This window comes from Folsomia candida, unplaced genomic scaffold (genome assembly GCF_002217175.1).
Source record: "Folsomia candida strain VU population unplaced genomic scaffold, ASM221717v1 Fcan01_Sc040, whole genome shotgun sequence".
Lineage (NCBI taxonomy): Eukaryota > Metazoa > Arthropoda > Collembola > Entomobryomorpha > Isotomidae > Folsomia > Folsomia candida.
Window position 1 is genome coordinate 769334 of NW_019091232.1, and position 19762 is coordinate 789095.

At 40.7% G+C, this 19762-nt stretch overlaps 2 protein-coding genes across 2 annotated transcripts; one reads left to right on the forward strand and one right to left on the reverse strand.

The window, feature by feature from the left end:
- Positions 1-199: 199 nt before the first annotated feature.
- LOC110861297 (60S ribosomal protein L10) lies at positions 200-2355 on the reverse strand. Its single transcript, XM_022110400.2, has 5 exons — positions 2291-2355; positions 2104-2162; positions 1214-1519; positions 619-781; positions 200-547 (listed from the first exon to the last, which is right to left on the reverse strand). Exons 2-5 carry the CDS (start codon positions 2124-2126, stop codon positions 377-379), a joined length of 663 nt encoding a protein of 220 aa, XP_021966092.1. The 5' UTR covers positions 2127-2162; positions 2291-2355; the 3' UTR covers positions 200-376.
- Positions 2356-2604: 249 nt separating this feature from the next.
- Positions 2605-17514, forward strand: LOC110861335 (sorting nexin-29). Its single transcript, XM_022110443.2, has 11 exons — positions 2605-2914; positions 2993-3079; positions 3168-3285; positions 3363-3742; positions 4204-4557; positions 5304-6237; positions 6544-6912; positions 8102-8544; positions 10286-10426; positions 10501-10640; positions 16601-17514. The coding sequence occupies exons 4-11, from the start codon at positions 3536-3538 to the stop codon at positions 16761-16763; spliced, it is 2751 nt and encodes a 916-aa protein (XP_021966135.1). The 5' UTR covers positions 2605-2914; positions 2993-3079; positions 3168-3285; positions 3363-3535; the 3' UTR covers positions 16764-17514.
- The last annotated feature ends 2248 nt before the right edge of the window (positions 17515-19762 follow it).

The window sequence follows — 19762 nt, forward strand, 5'->3', positions numbered from 1 at the left end:
AATTAAAATGCAAAACGGATGGCAATTTCCCTGAGTCATTCATGCTGACGACTGACACCACTTTTCGCTATTACATGCTCCTGGCTCAATAATTGAACTTCAATTCATGCCAATTAATTAAACAATGTCATTATTTGCTCATGATTTACAAACACCTGCGCGGATCGTAATTAATTCATGATGACAAACACCGCTTGAATTGTTCGGTTCATAAATGTGAGCGATTTTATTGACACTATTCTTCTCGTAGGATAACAATACTGACAATATACACCCCTCACATACAGAGTCGAACTTATTTTCATGGTTTGGTTGGATTGGAATAGAAAGAATTATTGATATTTTTTTAACCAGTTATCAAAATTTTTAGACTTTTTTAAACCACTCCAGCCAACTCTTGTTGAACCTTCTTCCAGGCGTTGAGAGGACCATGTTCGGCGCGGTATTGGACGTTGCAACCGTCCGGGGCGAGGCGTCCTTCGCTCTTGAGGCGCTCATACTCGGGTCGCTCAAACTTGGTGAAGCCCCACTTCTTGGAGACGAAGATCTAAAAGAGAAAGAGAGGAAAAAATTAGTGATGATGATATGACATTAATTATTATTTAATTGATTAGTTACCTTCTGACGTCCTGGGAACTTGAACTTTGCTCGCCGGAGAGCCTCGATGACGTGGGGCTTATGTTTGTCCAGAGTTCGGACGCTCATGATGGGTTGTCCGATTTGAACGCGAGCCACGGTTCCGAGAGGTTTGCCGAAAGCACCTCTCATTCCAGTTTGGAGCCTAAATTAGTAATATAAATGTAAATTAGTTTCTTTCTAATAGATGAATAATTTAGCGTAGGACTCATCGCCCAAATTGTCAAAATCATCACATTTTAATCATTTCTCGCGTCTGGGAATTTATTTTAAAATTCTGAACGATTAATTTGTCGTCAGTGAGACGACAAATTTGTAGAGCAGGTCATTTCAAATTTTCTATAAATATACACTTCAGATTTTTACACTTTTTGAAGGAGGAGATCTCAAGTTTAAGAAGCCTTCAGAAAAATTGGAACTGGTCGAAAGTGGCCCATAAAACTCGACGCCATTCTATTAATCAACTCACTGACGGCAAATTTGTCGTCCAGAATTTTAAAATAAATTCCCAGAGGAGAGAAATAATTAAACCGTGCTGATTTTACAATTTTGGTACTGTTAATTAGTTGCTTCTCACCTATCAGCCCCAGCGCAGGACAACATCTTGTTGATCCTGAGTACGTGGAAGGGGTGGAGTCGCATCCTAATGTGGAACTGATCCTTCCCCGCGGACTTGACGAGGTACTTGTTGCAACAAATACGACCAGCCTCCAACGCCTCGGAGGACAGCTGCTCATACTCATCGGACACCAAATGGATGCAGAGTGGAAAGTCGTCCACACGTCCCTTCTTCTTGCCCAGGTCGAAAATTCGAATCTTGGGGTCTGGAACTCCCCGACAGAAACGAGATTTTGGGTACGGCTTATTCTTACAGTACCGGTAACTGTGAGGAGAAAAGATAAGTTAGCTAATGAAGGAATTAATTAGTTGTTCAATTAACTGTTCCCACTTGTTTCACTTCCGTTCCGTATTAAAAAACAGCGAGGAAGGCGACAAATGGGTTATTTTGTATAATTTCTGCACTAATATTCTGGCAAAGTCTCACAGTGAGAAAACGCCGAGGGAAGTGCAATATCATCCTCCCTCTCGATATCCACCAGGGGTTGGCAAAATACAGTAATTTAGAGCTCCATTATTTACAGTGTTTGGATTTCCAGGTCTGTTACACCCACAAAACAACGATAATCTATGTGGAGGAGACAGAAGTTATACAAAAATACAGGTTCTGTGAAGAAATTAACTTTTAATCGATAAGATAGACCCCGATAAAAAAGTTAATTTGTTCACAAAACCTACATTTTCGTACGACTCCTCTTTTTTGTGGGTGAAACACCCCCGGAAATCCAAACCCTGCAAAGAACAGAGCTCCAAACACTCTATTTAACAAAGTATTTTGCCCACCACCCTTGATAACCACTTAACTCAACATTCACAAATACTTTAAAAAAACGTTTTACAATTACTCACCATCTTGCCGGCCGACGACCCATCTTTTCGCTGTTATATCACTCTTAATTCACGTCTTTCTGCAAAACCAAAACCAACCTTATGTTCAGCACTACTAGTAGTTTACAAAATATCAAAATTTTACTAATTCCAACCACAATTAAGTATTAATTTTAATTAAAATTAAAAAACCAACCGACCAACTCACCTTCTCTCCGTGGATGGAAGAGCAATGAGTGAATGCATGGCGGATCGCTTGAGACGAGAAACGTGGTGGAGGCGCAGGATTTAGCCATTTGATTTCATTGCGAGCTCTCTTCTTCTCCAAAATTTGGCCATATTTCGAAAGTGATGTATGAATTTTATCAAATTTTATGAAAAACGAGGAATTTATGAACATCCTAAAAATAAATTGGGTCACAATTTATGCCCTTTGTATGCAGTTGGAAAGATGAAAGAGGAAGAATTTGGAGCTACTTGCGAATTTGCCATCGAGTACAGTGGGAAGTCAAAAATTGGAAATTTTTTGTAACGGGTTTTGTGCCAGATTTGTGTTAATTTTAATGTTAATCACATTTAATAACATTTCATGGGTTGTAATGTTAGTTAGTTAAATAAGTTAAATGAGTGGAGTGGAAAATGAGTGGAAAAAGAGGGTGGATTGGTTGGACTATTAGTTAAATAAATCTGTGACTTAAGTAATGACGAAGAATTCATCCAGTGACTTTTTAACCTTTCGTCATGAATTATTGTTAGTTAGTTAAGTTATTAATCTACTTCTTAAATGAAGAGTTACTTAATTAAGTAAGACGTATATTGTGTTGGATGTGCTGTAAGCTTTTCCATATAAATATGATCTCATTATAAGTAAACAAGTTAACATGTTTGATTTCCTTCCATTTATTTTCAGGATAACACAAAGAAAGCAAACAACAAGCAAGATAAGCAAGAAAATGTATTTTGTACTTACTGTTGATTCTTGAGTCTGGTAAACTTGGTAAGATTTATTAATAAGAGTATAATTGTATGAGGTGAGGAAGAATGTTTGTATTTAATTTAACCCCTTGTTAAAATATTGTTTCTAGATTGTCAACTAACTCTATTTTTGAGGGGTCTGTTTATTACCAGTACTAACTAAATTAGTACAAAAGATAAGGTGGTCTTCTGTCCTCATTGCATGAATTGATCTCGAGAGAAGAAAAAGTACGCAGTATTTTATAATTTTATTGATAATCACGAGGAATGAACATGTAATTATTTGTGTTTCTTTTTAATTGTAGAATTTATAATGGATCCTGATTCTCCGCAGTATTATTACTAACTCACTTATGAAAGACAAGCCAAAGACATATGTAGCTCCGTCCAATCGAGAAGAACAGAAGACAAACCGGACTATTTCATTTATTGTGCCAAAGAAATAATCAAAAATATTTAAGAATTCTGAATTTTTACGATGAATCCCATCCCGAAGGATCAACTCCTCTCCAAGCTGTTGGACGGGGTGAAAGGGTGTCAAAGTCGGTTTGGATCTAGGACCGAATTGGCCACGGAGGATGAAGAAACCGTGCGTAAATTGTGCATCGCATTCGAAGATGTGTTCCTCCACGGGGCAAAACTTCCAGAAAAGGGGCGCAGCTTGTGGCAAATGACGGAAAACTTTGTAAATATTTTTTATAAATTAATGGTCAAGTTAATTAAGGTTGACTCATCGCTAAAATCGTTAAAACCAGCACATTTTTAATCGTTTCTCAGCTCTGGGAACTTATTTTAAAATTCTGGACGACGAATTTACAGTCAGTGAGTTGATTAATGGAATGGCGATGAGTTTTTTGAGGCAGTTTAGATGAGTTCCAATTTTTCTGAAGGCTTCTTAACCTTGAGATCTCCTCCTTCAAAAAATATCAAAATCTGGAGTGTCAATTTTTTTTTTAAATTGGCAACGACCTACGCTCTAAAAATTCGTCGTCCAGAATTATAAAATAAATTCCCAGAGGCGATAAATGATTAAAAATCTCCTGATTTTGACGATTTTGGCATTGAGTCATCGAGTCCTACGTTAATTATGTCAATAATTATAAAGTATATTATAATTTATAATATATGTATTAATTTACTTATCAGGTCCAAACCGGACTTCGCCTCCCCACCGAACATCCCTCGTACTGGCCTTTGATAAAGTCACAACTTTCAAAACACGACGCCGAGCGATTCCTTCTCCTGCACAATGTCCGCACAGATCATGGCCGAGCACGGGCCTGGTTACGCTCATCGTTAAATGAGCACTCGTTGGAACGCTACATCTTAATTATCCTCTCGCTCGACACGCTGCCCAGTTATTATGAAACGTGGGCGTTTCTCCGAGATCCCGAACTCTCCACGATTCTACCCCATACAGCGGCGGGTTTGGGATCTGTACTATTCGCTTTAGTCGTTGATAACCCACTTTTAGATTGTTGGGTTCGGCCTACAATATCCGTAAGTAAATAAATATGGCATACTTTTTGGAATGAAATTATGCAGTTTTTGCTAGAAATGTGACCACTTTGACCCCGATTCCTCTCATTCTGCACAACAAGCGACGTGATTTTGAAATTGTAGGACGCAAAATGGGTGAACTGACGGATTACTGGCTATTATATATTGGCAGATATAGAAGTTAATTTCACATTTACATGTTTTGACGCGTTGGCCAAAGACATGGCGTAAAGTTAATGTGTGAGGTCCGTATGATGGGAAAGGCGCAATATAAAAATGTGAATGAGGTGACTGGAAATAAAAATCTTTCAGAACGTTCCATGCATAAGTATAGGACGATCTTGAAATTCTAGAGCAGGTGAGGTGTTTGACCTTGAGGTAATCTTATAGATCGTCCTATACTTATGCATGGAACGTTCTGAAAGAAGATTTATATTTCCAGTCACCTCATTTACATCAATTTTATATCATACAGACTTCACATGTTAACTTTACGCTATATCTTTGGCGAATGCTGTAAAACATGTAAATGAGAAAGTGACTTTTAGAACTGTCCTCCCGATTTTGCATCGCAGAGTTTCAAAATCACATCACTTGTTGTGCAGAATGAGAGTAATCGGGGTTAAATTTCTACCAAAAAACTGTGCAAAATTCCATCCATATTTTTACTCAGCTCTTCTCAACGTTAAAAATAAATTGGCTGCATCAACTTTTACACATTTTTATTCCTTCTCTTCCCCTTTCAGAAAGAAGACGCCGTCGCCAGTCCCGTCGAAGTGGCCGAAGTTGCTGATCAATTTCTCGCCGCGTTGAAAAAAGACCAAGCCGCCGCCGCTGACTGCTCCACCACCCCAAACCAAAGACGCCCCAATCTCTCCCTTGGTAAAAAGAAGAAGAAGCCCCACGTCAACGTCGTCTCGTTCGATGACGATGGAAATAATGACGCCGCCACAAAAAAGAGCACAACCAGCACCACCCCTTCAAAAACTCACGACGACCGAAACTCCACAAGTCCCCCACAGCACCACAGTTCCAGCACGAGCACAGCTACCACCCCCACGCCTACGCCGACAACCCCAACCCCCCACAAATTAGTGAACAGCGCCACCTCCCCAGTACAAATTATCGCCAGCAGAACGCCTTCCTCCGCTTCGACTTCTTGTGGACTTCAATCTCATCAAAACTACCTTGAAGACTCCTCCCTCCCCGAAATCTCGGTGTATTCCTCCTCCGTCAAATCTGCCGATTGCATATCGGTCAACTCCATCTATTCCGATTGTTCGGAACGTGTCGATCTCGAGAACGTAATGACCATGGGGGTTGGTGGTGACCTCAGTTTTGGCAATATCTCCCCCTCACAGCGATTAAAACCTGTCCGAGACCGTGCCGGGACGAGTGGTCGGGATGACGGAGGAAGTAGCAGCGGTGGTGGTGGTGGTACTGGCGGAACAGGAACCGATTCCGACCCCAATAACGACTCCTCCTCCCAAGACTTGAATTTGATCCCGGTCCCGAATTTCGATCCCGAAACGAGCAGAAGAGTCGCACCCGAGTTACAAATCGATTTGGACATGTCCGCCGCCGCTGCGGATTTGAGTCCCAGTCCGGGCGCGACAACGCCGAGTTACGCGTCCGAACCCGTCTCGTCGTCGCGAACTCATCGTCACCACAGTGGAAAAGGTCCCGTCTCAAATATATATGACCATATCTGTTCACTTTCATTCATTTGACTGATCCTAAATGAAAATGAAATTCCTGTCACTAGAATGAAAATGACTGAAGGATTCCGTCATTTCAGATGAATGACTGTGAATGAAAGATTCTCACTCATTTCATTTTTCACCCTGTGCTTAATACATAGGGCGAAGTACGAAATGAAGTAAGATGAAGTGAAATGAAATGAATTTGAACGAAAATGACATGTGTATGAATGAAAATCTTCACTCAGAAATCGAGATTTTGAATGAAACTTAAATTTTTGAACAGATATGAACATGACGGCGAGCGAGATCGATGCGCGGATTTCCACCGCGAGCGGCGCGGATGAAGAACGCATCATAAAATTGAAGGCTATCTTGGACCGTGAAATTGAAACCGTTGCCACACTCCAGGCTCAACTGGCTGATGAAAAGAGGAAGTCGACCGACACCGTGAAAATTCTGGAGGCTCGGGTCGAATCTCTGGGAAACGAGAATGAAATTCTGAAGCATCAACTGAATAAGTATATCGGAGCGGTGCAGCTACTCAAAAAGGAACGGACGGGTCAAGGAGGGCGTGCCTTGGGGAGAAGGGGCAGCAGTTTTGAGGAGGATGATGAACATATTTTAGGAGGAGGAGGAGGTGGACATATCATCAGTGAGTGCAGAAATATTTATGTATTGATCTTATTGTGCAAGGAGTCTTGTTAAGTGGTTGGATTAAGATTAGGATTAGAGCTGCTATTTTACTCAGAATGGAGGTCTACCAGCGGATGCTCTCCGACAAACTAGTGTGAATCGATGACAAATTTAATTAGAATGTGCGAAAGATAAGATCTCCCAATGGGCACGTTTCGCGCAGATATTTGCATCCGAAGAGGAGAAAATGCGGCTTAAAGTCGACAAATTTTACACTTTCCAAATTTACTGAGTGTTTTCTCCTCTACTCATTCAACCATTATCATGTATCTGTAACATGATTTCTACTTAAAAAATTCAGAAAATGTTTTTTGCGGCGTTAATAAATCCCATTTTTATGTTTTTTTGAAATACTAGAGGAGAAAACGGGCCTAAAGTTGACAAATTTTACACTTTCTACTGCGCGTTTTCTCCTCTCCGGATGCAAATATCTCGGCCAAATGTACCCATTGGTAGTCATTACGTGTCTTTTGCAAATCCTAATTAATCTTCATCCTAATTAAATTTGTCATCAATTGACACTAATTTGCTCAAAATTCGGATCGCATACGCTGGGAGACCTCCATTCTCCATATTTTTTATTGATGACAAAGATTACACATACTTTTTGCTGCTCATTCTTTTTTTTACTCATCACAAACAGCCTTGGCAGGTGACACTGGTGAATGAGCTGCATTGTTGTGCAGATAGATAAATTTGAGTGGCAAATGCATCTGGCACACGAACGGATCATGATGTATGCTGTATCTATCGTAGATGGAACGAATGAATATTAAGTATGAATTTTAGTCTGGATTCGAGATTAGCGAAATATTTAGTAGGAGCTGTTGCCGATTTATTTAGTGCAAAAAATATTGATCGGATCTGCACACACATAAATATGTTCGCGATAGTCAGTCGAAATGGCGTCTGAAGGTTGTCGAATGTCGACGTGGGTTCGATAACACGTTTTTTCCGGGAAACCGGGGGTCGACTCCACTTTTTTAGAGCCCGTTTACGGGAATTTTCCTAGGACTTTGTTGAGTTTGTTCCCGTTTAGAAAAAAAAGAAATCGAGCCCACAGTTGTCCATCTAAAATACAAAAAATACCAAAATTTCGAAACCTAAATTTCGAAACCTAACTAATTATTTCCTTATCTTCTTTTTAGACGAATCTCCCGCCGCCGCCGACAACGAGGGCGCCGAGTACGAGCGAAAACTCATCCAAGTCGCAGAAATGCATGGCGAACTCATGGAATTTAACGCTCATTTACAAACCTCCCTTCGCAAAAGGGACCTCGTCATTCGTCGCTTGCGCGAAGAACTCGTCGACTTGCGGGGACCCCTGTCCGCCCCGTTGCTCGGCGGACCTGGCGACGACACCGGTTTCGACGACGGTTCTTGGGACATCGTTGATTCTGCCTCGGCGAATTCGACGGAGGAGAGTTTGGGCGGAAACAGTGGTCTTTTGGGGATCGGAAGTCCGCTTTCCTCCGCGGGGGGACAAAGGAGACAAATTCATCTCACGCATAATGAACGCGTCCTCATCAATATCTGGATCCCGTCGGCTTTTCTCACCGGAGCGAATACCGATCTCCACCACGTGTATCAGGTGGGTGTAGAGTAGACTAGAATAATTTAGGGATTCACGGAAAATTTTTAGATGTCGTTATTAATTATTCACACTGAATGAATCATGTTCAGAGGGCGGATATGTATGTAGCTTCGATTTTTTCATTTGATGACGATCGACAGTCAATCTTTGTGGGTGTGTTTCCAAACTCGTGTAGATCACAAAAATTTCAAAATATTGCTAGCGTATTTCCGCTATTATTTGAAAAATGGAAATCATTAAATGATTTCGAAATTTGTGGGTGTGTTACCCTTACTCGTCTACATCACTAAAATTTCGAAATATTTTTTACATATTGGAACATAATTCTATGTAGACATGTACATATTTAGACATATATTTCCACTATTATTTCAAAAATACGTAAATTTTTAACATATTTTTTTAGAAGTATACATATTTTTTAATGATGCAAGACGATTTTTTTTGTTTAAAGAAATTGGCTCACAAAAAAATCCAGAGCATTAAATTCAGAAATGTAAATTCTGCGAAAATCCTTACTTTTATCTTTTTCGTAAATATTTTGTGAATATTTCCAATTTCCACATTTTTTTGGAAATATTAAATACATATTTCACCCATTTTTCGTAAATACATATCCACCCTCTGATCCTCCACGAGTAGTGCGCACTGTATACGGAATACGATTTCAAAGAATGAGCCTAATTTACGTTCTGTTAGCTGATCCCGAAACTTGGTCAACTTTTCATATTAAATTTACTCATCTCATTGATGTACTTACGTATTTCTCTGAATCGTTCGTACCCATTGTTCCCTTCCCTTCTCCTCCGAACAGTGATCTTTGTCAAAGCGTTTTTACAAAGTACGTATTGTCGTCCTTGAATAAAATAGATTTCTGAAAATGCTCCGCTTTTGTGCAACTTTTGTTTCCTTTGATGTTTGATGAGCACTTGGATTTGACGAGCTCGGGACAAGAGTGGGACAAGAGTTGGTTCTGTTGCTTGAAGGATATTATTAGCTGTTGGGCATGGTTGTATTGTGTTTAACAGTGGTCGCGGAAGCTGTGGGGACATTAAAATTGGAGGGATGGGTTTGTATAACATGGGGAGATGATGGGGACATCGAATAACCGTGGGGACATTGTCCCTCTGTCCGCGACCACTGATTTAATAAGTAATGGGCCAATGTGGCTGCTTTTGCTTTTGCCTCTCGGGGTCTCTCTGAGTTAATTGGGAATTGTTTGTTGTGCGAGAGTGAAAGTAAGCACATTTAGGTAAAGAGGGCTTGAGAAGGAAAATGCGTGTCTAGGGATGAAATCAGTGTTTCGTTTCATGCGATTACAAAAATATGGTCAAATTGTGACGAAATCATGGCAAAAATATGGACAAACCATGAAAAAATATGACCAATGAGTTTCATTTCTTGCGGGTTTGTCCCAGCAACGCAAGGAATTCGAGGTGCAAGAAACTGGGAGAAAGTGCAAGAAATAAGCGCCATCGAGCCACGCGCCATATAAAATATTTTTCGCGGCGGGGCGTACTTTCTCGCGCCTTGCATTTCTCCCAGGTTCAAAATATTTACCTGCCAGAAACCACTTTCTTTCCCCTTATTTCTTGCAAGTGGTTACTTTCCTTGCACCCGAAACACTCGACAAAACGCTGCAAGGTCAAAAACGACAAAGTAATAGCACTTGTTGTCTGTCGTGTTTTTCTTGTTTTTGAAGAAGTTTTCTAAATATTTACTGTCTAACGTTTTGCAGGTATTTATCCGGATAAAGGACACCGAGTGGAACGTGTACCGTCGCTACTCACAATTTTACAGTTTACACCGCGATTTGAAAAAGCGAGACTCCACCATCGGCAGCTTTTACTTCCCACCAAAGAAACATTTAGGCAACAAGGTAAATTAATTAATCAATTAAATTGCACAATTTAATTAATGATAATTAATCATGTTACGTGTTGTTCCATGCAGGATGGCAAATTTGTGGACGAGAGGCGGCGAAAATTGCAAGAATACCTTCGTAAAGTGATTAATCATACGCTCCAGTCAAACTCAATTCTGGCCGCGCATCCCGATAAGAACTTGCTCATCTCGATATTTCCATTTTTTGGGTAAGAAGAAATCAAGAAAACTTTGGTAGCAGTATTTCGGGTGGAATTAACCAACCACTTTCAAGGAATAACGGGAAGAAAGTTGCTTCTTGCAGCTGAATATTTTGACCTATAAAGAAATGCAAGGCGCAAGAAATGACGCCACGCCGTTATATTTCATCCGGCGCGTGGCCAGATGGTGCATTTTTCTGGCAGTTTTTTGCACTTTCTTACCATACCTGTTCAAAAATTTAGTTTTCATTCAAAAGTCAGTCATCCCGATTTCTGACTGAAGATTGTCATTTACATTCAGTCATTTTTGTTCAAATTCATTTCATTTCATTTCACTTCATCTGACTTCATTTCTTACTCGCCCCATGTATTAAGCATAGGGTGAACAATGAAATGAGTTAAAAATTCTTTCATTCACAGTCATTCATCTGAAATGACGGAATCTTTCAGTCATTTTCATTCCAATGACAGAAATTTCTTTTTCATTCACTATCATAATGAGTCAAATGAATGAAAGTGAACAGGTATGTTCCTTGCTGTGCAGTGCAAAAAATTTGGCAAACCCGCAGCAAGAAACAAGATATTGGTGTGCCCAATTTGTAATTTTGAGGAGGAGAATGCGATGCGATGCGGAGTAGGCAAAAACATAATGTGACCCTGGGGAAGAAAAGCTACTTATTCATTATGAAAGAGACAATCAGATTAAGTCGTCGCCATTCCTTCGTCTCTGGCCTTGATTTATGTACCGTTTACTTATTAATTTGTCCAATTTTTCCCCATTTTTCAATGCAATTTGTACTTAATTTTGTTTTCGAGAGGGGGAATTTAATTAACCGGAACAAGTTCCCGTCCTCGTGGAGCATGATCCTTCTAATAATACTGAATGGATGTATGTAACGTTTCGATTAAGAAATTATGCCAATTTGTACACCAATTTATGGGCGTGTTGAATTTCGGATTTGTTAACTTTGATCTTGACAGTACATGCAGACGGGGTTTGGAGGTGGAGGTGGTGGGTGGGAGTCAGTGGCCGCGGAAGCTTGAGGGTGTGGACAGGGGGACAATGTCCCCACCGTTGTTCGATGGCCCCATAATCTCCCCATCTTATACAAACCCATCCCCCCCCCCTATCCTACAATTTTAATTGCCCCGATGTCCCCACAGCTTCCGCGGCCACTGATTACACAAGGGTAACATGTCTTTATGCAGTGGCCGCGGAAGTGTGTGTGTGGACAGAGGAACAATTTCCCCACGGTTGTTCGATGTCCGCATCATCTGCCCATCTGATATAAACCACTCCCTCCCCTTATCCTACAATGTTAACGTCCCCCGATGTCCCCACCGCTTCCGCGGCCACTGGTGGGGGTGATCTTGGTATAATTTGAGAGGATGGTCGTCGCCGTTGCAGTTTCACGATCCACCTATTATGCATATATTTATACATATTAGTTGAGCTGTACACTTATTAGCGGTGTTCTTCTGTCTGTGCTGCCTTTGGGAATTATGCGAGATTATGTTCTTATACTTGTTACTAGTTACTGACTGACTGTCTTTTAAGTGGATTAGCTAATTCGTCCTCCCTTTGATGTTCGACTCATGGCTGCATAGGCAAGTTATTAATAAAGACGGGTGGAGAAAGAAGGCGAGCATGTTCTTTGTATGCTTTTTTTCTTTAGAAAAATCCACGCCAAATGGTAGTTAGATTAGATACACATTTACCGTAAAATCCTATTTGCATACGTAGGGTCAGTGGCCGCGGAAGCGGTGGGGACATGTGGGGACGTTAACATTGTAGGATAGGGGGAGGGAGGGGTTTATATAAGATGGGCAGATGATGGGGACATCGAATAACCGTGGGGGCATTGTCCCTCTGTCGCCACCCACGCTTCCGCGGCCACTGTTGCTCACCTTACAATACGGTCCGTCCCATTAAAAACATAGATTTGTTAGGCTTACAAGCTAAATCTGGGCAATGTTCCCCCCGGTCAAAAACAGAGGTTTTACGGTACGCATGTTATATATGCTGGTATCTCTAGTTGTTCATTCACTCCATGCCAAACTGTTACCGTAAAATATTACAGTGTCGGACAGATGTCTACGTCCACATAGTCGCGTCAATTTCATTTTCAAATTGTCACTGAACTACTGAACCAATTTTCATCATTGATATATCAAATTCTCACAAATTTAACGTAATTTCATAAAACATATGAGTTATTTCTGAAAATTCTGGGAAAACTGAGAATCATAGTGCAGAGCGAGAGAGGATGAAATTTGAGCGGACAAAAGTCTACGTCCACTTCACTTTAATTGTCAACAACAAAAATCTCTCCAATTTATAAAATCAGGTAACTTAATAAATCTATCAATAACATATGCCGCATTAATTTTTAAATAATTTTCTTCCAGAAAAATATGATGGCGTCGACACGCAAGGAAATTCCTATCGCTATTCGAGATCTTGTCATTCAGGACTGGAAGGGTGGACAAAAAGGGGGCTGTCGCAGAGACAAATATGGACCAAGTATAAATTAGCAAGGACAACCATCCAGACAATCATTAAGAACTTTAAAGCTAATGGTTCAGTCCAAAACAAGGTCAGAAGTGGTCGAAAACCCATTTTGGCTCACCGAGAAGTACGCCACGTGCTCAACAAAGTCAACGTTACACCCTCACTTAGTGCTCCAAAGCTATCTACCGAGATCAAGGAGATGTTCGACAAACAAGTTAGTCCTAGGACCATCCAAAGAACACTGAACAAGGGAAATTTGAAATCCCACAGAGCAGTCCGGAAGCCTCTTATTGTACCGAGGAATGCAACCAAACGAGTGAAGTTTGCCAGAGACCACATTTCCAAGCCACAAACATTCTGGGACATATTTTATGGACTGACGAGTCAAAGTTCAATGTCTGTGGGTCAGATGGGCGTCGTAGAGTGTGGAGGTATCCAAAAGAAGCTTTGAATCCAAAAAATCTCAACCCCACAGTTAAGCACGGCGGCGGGTCGGTAATGGTGTGGGGATGCATGGCTTCAAGTGGGGCAGGAAAAATGGAATTTGTTGACGGAATTATGGACCAATACAGGTACCAGGGAATACTTGACCGTAATATCCAGGAATCTGTTCGAAAACTTGGACTTGGACGACGATTTGTCTTCCAACAAGACAACGATCCGAAACACTCTGCCACGTACACCATGGAATAATTCAAGAAAAAAAAATTTCGAAGCTAGAATGGCCTCCCCAATCTCCAGACTTGAATCCCATTGAGCATCTGTGGGACCACATTGAAAGAGAAATAAGAAAACAATCTTTTTCAGGAATTCCGGGCCTTAAATCCAGAATTCGTGAAGTTTGGGAAACCATTTCTGAAGATGTGACCAAGAATTTGGTAAACTCAATGACTCGACGCCTTGAAGCCGTCCTTAAAGCGAACGGAGGCCCAACCAAATATTAAAAATTAATTGTTATAACATTCCTTATAAATTACAGTTTTTTTTTGTATGTTTTCTCTTACTGGACGTTGACTTTTGTCCATCCAATTGTTTTCATTTTGAATTAAAATACATCTCTGGCCTAAAATAAATTTTTTAGCGGAAAACTAATAATGTGCTATGAAATTACGTTAAATTTGTGAGAATTTGATATATCAATGATGAAAATTGGTTCAGTAGTTCAGTGACAATTTGAAAATGAAATTGACGCGACTATGTGGACGTAGACATCTGTCCGACACTGTAGATATTTGAAGTCCATCATAAATGTTTGGGCTTGCTATCAAAATTTTGGCAATATTCCCCGGTCACAACTAGAAACTTTTACGGTACGTCAATTACGTATCTTCGTACTTGTGGTGGTTCATCCTTCCTGATTCAATTATGCACGTACCTCCGCCAACGTGCATATAACATGTAAATAGTTAATTTTAAGGCAGGATGTACAATTTTTGGTCTCTTTGTATGTAAAGAAAAAAGAAGAAAAAATGTAATTTTCTCTCAGATTATGCACGTGCTTTTCATCAATTTCGTTTCATACATAAGTAGATAAAATTTTCAATTATTCCTCTTCACTCGGTGCACAAAAGGTGGATACGGATGCGGATTTGGATAAGGTTCAGGGCGCCTATGTAACCTTTTCAGGTGGTTGGTTCCGACCAGTCAGGCAACCATCGTCGTCATCATCATTACCCGTGTTCCGCTCTTGGTCTTTCTTGGTTAGATAACCGTCATCAATCTTTATTCCAAAATTACCTCGTGAATCTGGCGAGACTCGGTGAAGTGGATGTGCATCCAATCAGTGCTTCGGGGTCGAGTAAAAGTAATGACGTGCAAGAAATAGGGGGGGAGAAAGTGGTTTCTTGCAGGGGAATAGGTTGACCTGTGAGAAATGCAAGGCGTGGTTAGATGGCGCACATTTCTTGCATTTCTTGTGTTGCAGTGCAAAAAATGTAGCAATTTCGCAGAAAACTGCTAGGCTGGAATTTGGATTTTCTGAGCAATTTCGTCCTTGAGGACTAAGATAAATTATGAAATTTGGGTTTGTTTATTTCTATTTAGTTATAAATTTTCGAAAATCTAGTCAACAATTAAGTCACGAAAGAAATTAAGGCTTAACGTTTTGCATGAAAATTGCAAGAATTTCGCAAGTTTTTTGCAAGGCGCAATTAACTCCTTCCCGTCGCTATACTTCAGACCACATGGCTAGATTCTTGCACTTTCTCCCAGTTTCTCCCACCTCCCATTTCTCGCATTGCTTACGTTGAAATGTAGCTAACCCGCAAAAAAACGAAGCACTGGCACAATCCTACCCCTCCTCCTCCTCCAAAAAAGGGTTCTTCCCCACGAGTGGTGCTACATTTTGGCGTCGGAGAAAGAAGTCTGTGTCTCTTCCGATATATTTACCTTGATCATTATACCCACTCAATCCACATCGTGGCAAAAGGGCTTTTCTTTTTCATCCTTCTGATTTGGTTGGATTATTAGGCACGTGCACTTCTCGCGGTGTCGAGATTAATTCCGCCATGAAATCGAGAGGATCAACCCACCAAGGAAAGCAGGACAGAGAAAACGTATATATGACGCAACGAGTTAGACAAAGTCAGCAGATATATGGACCAACCTCACCTTGGATGGAGGTTCCACAGCGTATGCGATCCGAATTTTGGGCAAACTAGTGTCAATCGATGACAAATTTAGTTAGGATGAAATTTGCGAAAGACGCGATCTCCAAATGGGCACGTTTGGCAGAGATATTTGCATCCGAAGAGGAGAAAACGCGCAGTAAATACGGAAAGTGTAAAATTTGTCGACCTTAGGACGCGTTTTCTCCTCTTTCGATGCAAACATCTCGGCCGAACGTGCCCATTGGGAGATCGCGTCTTTCGCAAATTTCATCGTAGCTAAATTTATGATCGATTGACACTAATTTGCTCAAAATCGGACAGAATACGCTGGGAGACCTCCATTGTCAGTAAATCGTAGAGAAATTCATCCTCAGAAGAGGAACTATCATTCTTTACACGGCAGAAAGTCGGTCGATCTCCTCAAAAAATAGGATAGAAATCCATCCATCCATCCACTTTATCAGTGGCCGCGGAAGCCATATGGACATCTGGGGAATTAACAGGGGAGGAAGTGCTGTATACAACATGATGGGGACATCGAATAACCGTTGGGGCATTGTCCCCACGCTTCCGCGGCCACTGCATTTCACCCTGAATAGTGCATCGCCTCGCATTCCACTCCTCGTCGTTTACAGACCCCCAATAAAACCTTGGTTGCCGTTGGCTTTGGCGTTGCATTGCTCGTTATTTTGGTCTTGGGTTGGAGGGATTTCCTTTGAGAAATCTGGACCAATTTGTGGTCCAATCCTCTCTCTCGAACCAGATTACGTTGTACACACTACGAAGTGCTTATCGTACTTATTTGTATGGGTCCTTTTCTAACATTTTTTTTTCGTCTGTGTTTACAGAGAGAGCACTTTCATCCATCAGAAGAAGAAGGAGCGGAGTCGCGCGTCGAGAATGTTTTTCCGTCCGTCGTCAAGTTCAACATCGTCAGCATCGCAGCAGGTGTACAATTCTCCGAGTGGGTTCCAAACCCAGTTGCAATACCCGCAGTACACCGGGTTATGATTGTGGCTTTGGAGGTGGCACTTGATGAAGACGACGGCCCGGATGACGCTCTAAATTGATATTGCGGATTGTGATATAGCTTAAATATTTGGATCGTAATTATCATGCAGCCAGTACCTCAAAAAAGAATGTGTATGTATGTACGTCACGTGACTATTTTGATGTTCCAGAAGTAATGGGGGGTTAGTAAATTAACGGTTTTAAAATTTGGGTAATTTTTCTGCTTGAGTTGGGTTAAAATTTCCGGAGAGAAGGTGAAAAATGTTCAGGCAGAAGTGATTTCAAGATCGTGTCCGGAAATTTTTGGAAATTTTGAATCGAGTTAGGAAAATTTTTAGAAGTTTTTACCCGATTCAAGAGACAGGGAAATTGACGGAAATTTTGAACTGGCTCAAGACAGTGGGAAATTTTTGTAAATTTTGACCCGATTCAAGAAATAGGGAAGTTTTTAGAAATTTTGACCCGGAAAGTTACAGAAATTTTAAAAACGTAGATTTGCTAACTCCCTAATTTATGCATCCTTACTTAAAAATATTTAATTAATTTGGTGTACGTAACAATTAACAATGTGCTGCACGTCAAATTAATTTTATTCCTGACTTGTAAAAGATTTGTAATATTATTTGTGATCAATGTAATGTATAAATTTGAGGCAAAATTGATTTTTCTGTACATTTTTGGAACGTATAAAGAAGCAGATGAAGAAGAATAAATAGTAAACAAATAAAAAAAAACTTAAAGTTCACAAGGTTCGATTTTGATTGATTTTCCGTACTTTACACACATTTTTTTGAATTTTTCTGGTTAAGAAAGGCTCGATTTTTATAAAAGGATCGAGTATAAGCTGGAAACCAACAGGTTGTAAAATCGGAAATTTATATATATTCGCCCACTTTCTTTTTAAGCGGATTTTCGCGAATAAAAAGTCCTCGAGTAAACTTTCTCCTCGACTTTTCTTTGACTTTTTTGAGCACCACGGCAATTTTACGACACACCAGAAGCTAATCTTGTTTCAAGAATGGTTCCTGTTTTTCTTAGCAGGCAGGCAGAATGAACAAAGGCAATGCGTTAATGCATGCATGTAGATAACAACGAACAATACGAGGCCGTAGGGGATACTGCTGGGAGGGAACCTTGTTATTCTGTGTAGTCCATTCACCCGAGAACAAGTGTGCACACTTTATACAACGAATTTGTCAAGGTTGATGGATTTGGATGTAGGGAGAAAGTTGGGAGAAAGTAGGCTCGCCTTGGTGTCTCACTTTCCCCTTCGGTACGGGGAAAGTGTTGGTGGATTGGATTCTGACTGAGAGGACGGATTTTCGCCTCGTGTCTCAATTTCCCCCTCGGCACCGGAGAAAATCTGTATATCAAGAATTGTGGATTCTGGGAGAAAGCATTTTTGCCACGCGTCTCAATTTCCCCTTCTACATTGGAAAGTCTTATATCACGAATGGTGGATTCTCAGAGAAAATAATTTCGCCTCGTGTCTCAACTTCCCTATCAGCCCGGAGAAAGTATCCTTACCAGGAATAGTGGAAAGTCTCAAATTCCCCTTCGGAAATTCTGAATATCACAAATGCTGGATTCTCAGAAAACGGAATTTCGCCACGTGTCTCAACTTCCCCTTCAGAAATTCTGAATATCACGAATGGTGGATTCCGAGAGAAAGGAAATTCGCCACGTGTCTCAATTTCCCCTTCGGCACTGAGAAATTCTGCATATCGCGAATCATGACTTCTGAGAGAAACCAATTTCTCTACGTGTCTCAATTTCCCCTTAGGCACGGAGAAAGCTTCTTTACACTCTCCATCACCAAATAAGCAGTTGAACAGAAGGAAATTAAAAAAATATGTACCGTGAAATTAGAGTTAATGCATTTACATAAGTAATATCTTAATACCCGGGTATTTCTTTTCACATTTGGTCCCATTTAGTGTACCGATTACGGTGTAAAGTTTGTATGTACTGCAAACATTGAGATTTCCTTTTCCAGAAAATAAATTTTTTTTCGTGATCCCTACTTCCTTCCTTCGTGGAAGGTTTTTCTTCCAGAAATTTAGAATTAAATGGGCAACACAGCAATAAATGTGCCTACATAAATAAATTATGTAACATGTATAATGTAATGTGTACATATGTAAATACAGTGGCCGCGGAAGCGTGGGTGGGGACAGAGGGACAATGTCCCCGCGGTTGTTCGATGTCCGCATCATCTGCCCATCTTATATAAACCACTCCCTCCCCCCATCCTACAATAACACTGTCCCCACAGCTTCCGCGGCCACTGTGTGTACATACGTATTAAGTTGTGAGAGATAAGTACAAATCGACCTGAATTTTAATGAGATACACATAAAATGAGAAGAAAACTTGGAGATGAGAAAATTCGTGTATTGAATTCATCTCCAGTTCAGACGAGATCGCATCAAGTCTCAATTTAACTTTTTTGGAGCGTCTTCTTTTTCTCGAATCGAATTGCGTACAGTGGCCGCGGAAGGTGTGTAGACATTTGGGGACGTTAACATTGTAGGATGGGAGAGGGAAGAGTTCATATAACATGGGGAGATGATGCCGACATCGAATAACCGTGGGGACATTGTCCCTCTGTCCACACGCATCCGCGGTCACTGATTGGGAGTCAGAACTCAGGTTTTTAGGTGCAAGTATAAGTAGCCAAGTGCAAGAAATAACAGGGAGAAAGTGGTTTCTTGCAGGTAAATGTTTTGACCTGCAAGAAATGCAAGGTGCAAAAAACGACGCCTCGCCGCTGTAAATACTTCATGCTGCGGGTGGCTAGATGGTGCATATTTCTGGCACTTTCTCCCAGTTTCTTGCACCTCGCATTTCTTTTCTTGCATTTTTCGCTTTCCAGTGGAAGAAATGCATGTAGCAAATCACCCACCCGCAAGAAACGAAATACTGAAAATTTGGAAACGTAGTATTACTAAAAAATTTGGCAATGAAAATTATCGATTCTCCACCAACTTTTTTTACGA

Excerpts from the sequence above, each read along its gene's own strand:
- LOC110861297 (XM_022110400.2), bottom strand. The coding sequence starts at position 2,126 with ATGGGTCGTCGGCCGGCAAGATG. Across the intron at positions 1,520-2,103 it reads GGTCGTCGGCCGGCAAGATG|TTACCGGTACTGTAAGAATA; the intron begins GTGAGTAATTGT and ends TTCTCCTCACAG. Across the intron at positions 548-618 it reads AGTTCCCAGGACGTCAGAAG|ATCTTCGTCTCCAAGAAGTG; the intron begins GTAACTAATCAA and ends TTTCTCTTTTAG.
- LOC110861335 (XM_022110443.2), top strand. The coding sequence starts at position 3,536 with ATGAATCCCATCCCGAAGGATCAACTCCTCTCCAAGCTGTTGGACGGG. Across the intron at positions 4,558-5,303 it reads GGGTTCGGCCTACAATATCC|AAAGAAGACGCCGTCGCCAG; the intron begins GTAAGTAAATAA and ends TTCCCCTTTCAG. Across the intron at positions 10,641-16,600 it reads TCGATATTTCCATTTTTTGG|AGAGAGCACTTTCATCCATC; the intron begins GTAAGAAGAAAT and ends CTGTGTTTACAG.